Source organism: Nematolebias whitei, chromosome 6, assembly GCF_014905685.2.
Source record: "Nematolebias whitei isolate Nwh7 chromosome 6, NemWhi1, whole genome shotgun sequence".
NCBI classification, from domain to species: Eukaryota; Metazoa; Chordata; class Actinopteri; order Cyprinodontiformes; family Rivulidae; genus Nematolebias; species Nematolebias whitei.
This window is the reverse complement of record NC_056503.1, coordinates 9,445,239-9,447,475: the sequence shown is the minus strand read 5'-3', so window position 1 is coordinate 9,447,475 and position 2,237 is coordinate 9,445,239. Positions and strand designations below refer to the sequence as shown.

The 2,237-nt window shown below is 35.5% G+C and overlaps 1 protein-coding gene across 1 annotated transcript in view; it reads left to right on the top strand.

The window, feature by feature from the left end:
- The first annotated feature begins 1,232 nt into the window (after positions 1–1,232).
- Positions 1,233–2,237, top strand: part of LOC119411514 (cytoplasmic dynein 2 heavy chain 1) — a 3,594-nt gene continuing 2,589 nt past the window's right edge. Inside the window, exons 1-2 of the mRNA XM_037678466.1 lie at positions 1,233–1,322; positions 1,657–1,880. Coding sequence (XP_037534394.1) covers positions 1,254–1,322; positions 1,657–1,880 — 293 coding nt within the window. The 5' untranslated portion in view covers positions 1,233–1,253. The remainder of the gene's footprint in view (positions 1,323–1,656; positions 1,881–2,237) is intronic.

Sequence of the window (2,237 nt, the reverse complement as noted above, 5' to 3'; positions counted from 1 at the left end):
TGTATATATGTGTATATGTATATGTATGTATATGTATATATATATATATATATATATATGTGTGTGTGTGTGTGTGTGTGTGTTTGTGTGTATATATGTATATATGTGTATATATGTATATACTGTTTTCCTACTACAAAATGGCATACTGAGCAAATACTTTAGATTTTTCCACAGTTAGTGAACATCTGTCATTAGTGAGTTTTTTTTTTAATACAGTGAATATCCTGTGATGTGCCCTTCCTGCCACATCCACCTTAGTAACAAACTTTAAATAGTAAAGCTACTTCAATGTGTTGTTATTTATTCAGTGCTCTCACATCACCATTTTTTGCACTTCTATGAATATGATTTTTTTTCTTTACCTTTTGGGGGCACTGTTTATACAGAGATAAGGAGCTCAGAACATACATTACTGGAGTTCCCTCTGCACTATTCTTCAAACACGTTCCAGACACCGTCTTACCATTTCCTTCACTTGTCCTTCAGTTTTTTTTTATAATTCCTTCTTCTATTATCTTTCTGTTTGCCTTTACCAGACTCTGACTTCTTTTAATGCCTTTAATGCTCTTCTACTTATATCTGTCCCTCTGTCTAATCACCACTTTACCTCTCCAGTTTTTATCATGAACTTCATTCTTTATCTTACCCCTCCTGTCCTGCAGGGCAATGCAGCTAAGCTGGTGCACACGCCTCTGACTGATAAGTGCTACCTGACTCTGACCCAGGCCATGAAGATGGGGCTTGGTGGAAACCCCTATGGGCCTGCTGGGACAGGCAAGACTGAGTCAGTCAAAGCTTTAGGGGGGTTGTTTGGTCGCCAGGTTTTGGTGTTCAATTGTGATGAGGTAAAGAGAAATTTCTCATGAAAGCAATATGGATTCAACTTTTTAACAAACGTTTACCCTTTTTCACAATTTGCAGTTTTGAAAGCAAAACATATGGTTTACAGGTCCAGTCTAATATATATATAAAAAAACAACCATTACTGTATATGCAGTAAGTAGTAAGAAGAAAAAAGTAACATTTATATAAATTAGTAAATTTAGTTGAATTATAAACAATAACATTTTACTCAAAACTGAGAGAAAAGCAAGATCTTTGAACAGTTTTTCTTTTTGTTTGTTTTATGTTCCTAGGGCATCGATGTGAAGTCAATGGGACGAATATTTGTTGGTTTGGTGAAGTGTGGCGCGTGGGGCTGCTTCGACGAGTTTAACCGTTTAGAGGAAGCGGTGCTATCAGCAGTTTCCATGCAGATTCAGGCCATTCAAGACTCTATCAGACATCACAAAAACACTTGTGAACTGCTGGGAAAAGAGGTCAGAAAACGTGTCAATGCCAACAACAACAAAAACATATACATTGTTTTCCAGTATGGATCCAAACAAACAACTACTCAGATTTGTTGTATTTTTAACAAGTATTTTTCTGGTTTACGGTGATGTTTTGGCCAGCCTGTCGCTGTGTTGTTGTGACACAGGATATTTTTTCATCCTCAGTTTTGTCAAATAATCTGATTTGTAATTGGTTCAAACATTTTTTTTCAAGATTATAGGAGCTTTTATCAACAATTACAACTATATTTATTTATACAAATAAAGAAAACATTTTATCAGTGTGAACAGTTTTTTTCCTCTTTCCCTGATCCTTCAGGTGCAACTGGACCCAAACTCTGGGGTGTTCATCACTTTGAACCCAGCAGGAAAAGGCTATGGAGGCAGGCAGAAACTCCCAGACAACCTAAAGCAGCTGTTCAGGCCTGTGGCTATGAGCCGGCCCGACAACGAGCTCATCGCAGAAGTCATCCTCTACTCAGAAGGCTTCAAAAATGGAGAAATATTGGGACGCAAACTGGTTGCAATATTTAACTTAGCTAGGTAGGCATGGTGTGTACAGTATTGATGGAAAACCTTTCAAATTACTGCCAAAGTAACAATAAATTTGTTTCATTTTCATGTAATCTGTCTGATATATATATATATATATATATATATATATATTTTGTATATATATTTTGTTATATATTTTGTTTTGTTACCTTTTCCTTTTAGCCATCCTATTTGTTAAAAAAAACAAAAAAACAAAAACAAAACTGTAGTATGCTTTTTTATAACTGTTTATTGTTGTTGCTGTTGTCCATTGTTGTCATCTTTCTTTGTTGAAATCAGGTCTCTCTTGTAAATGAGTCCTCGAGGCTCAATGGGATTTACCTGTATAAATAAAGGTTGATTGAT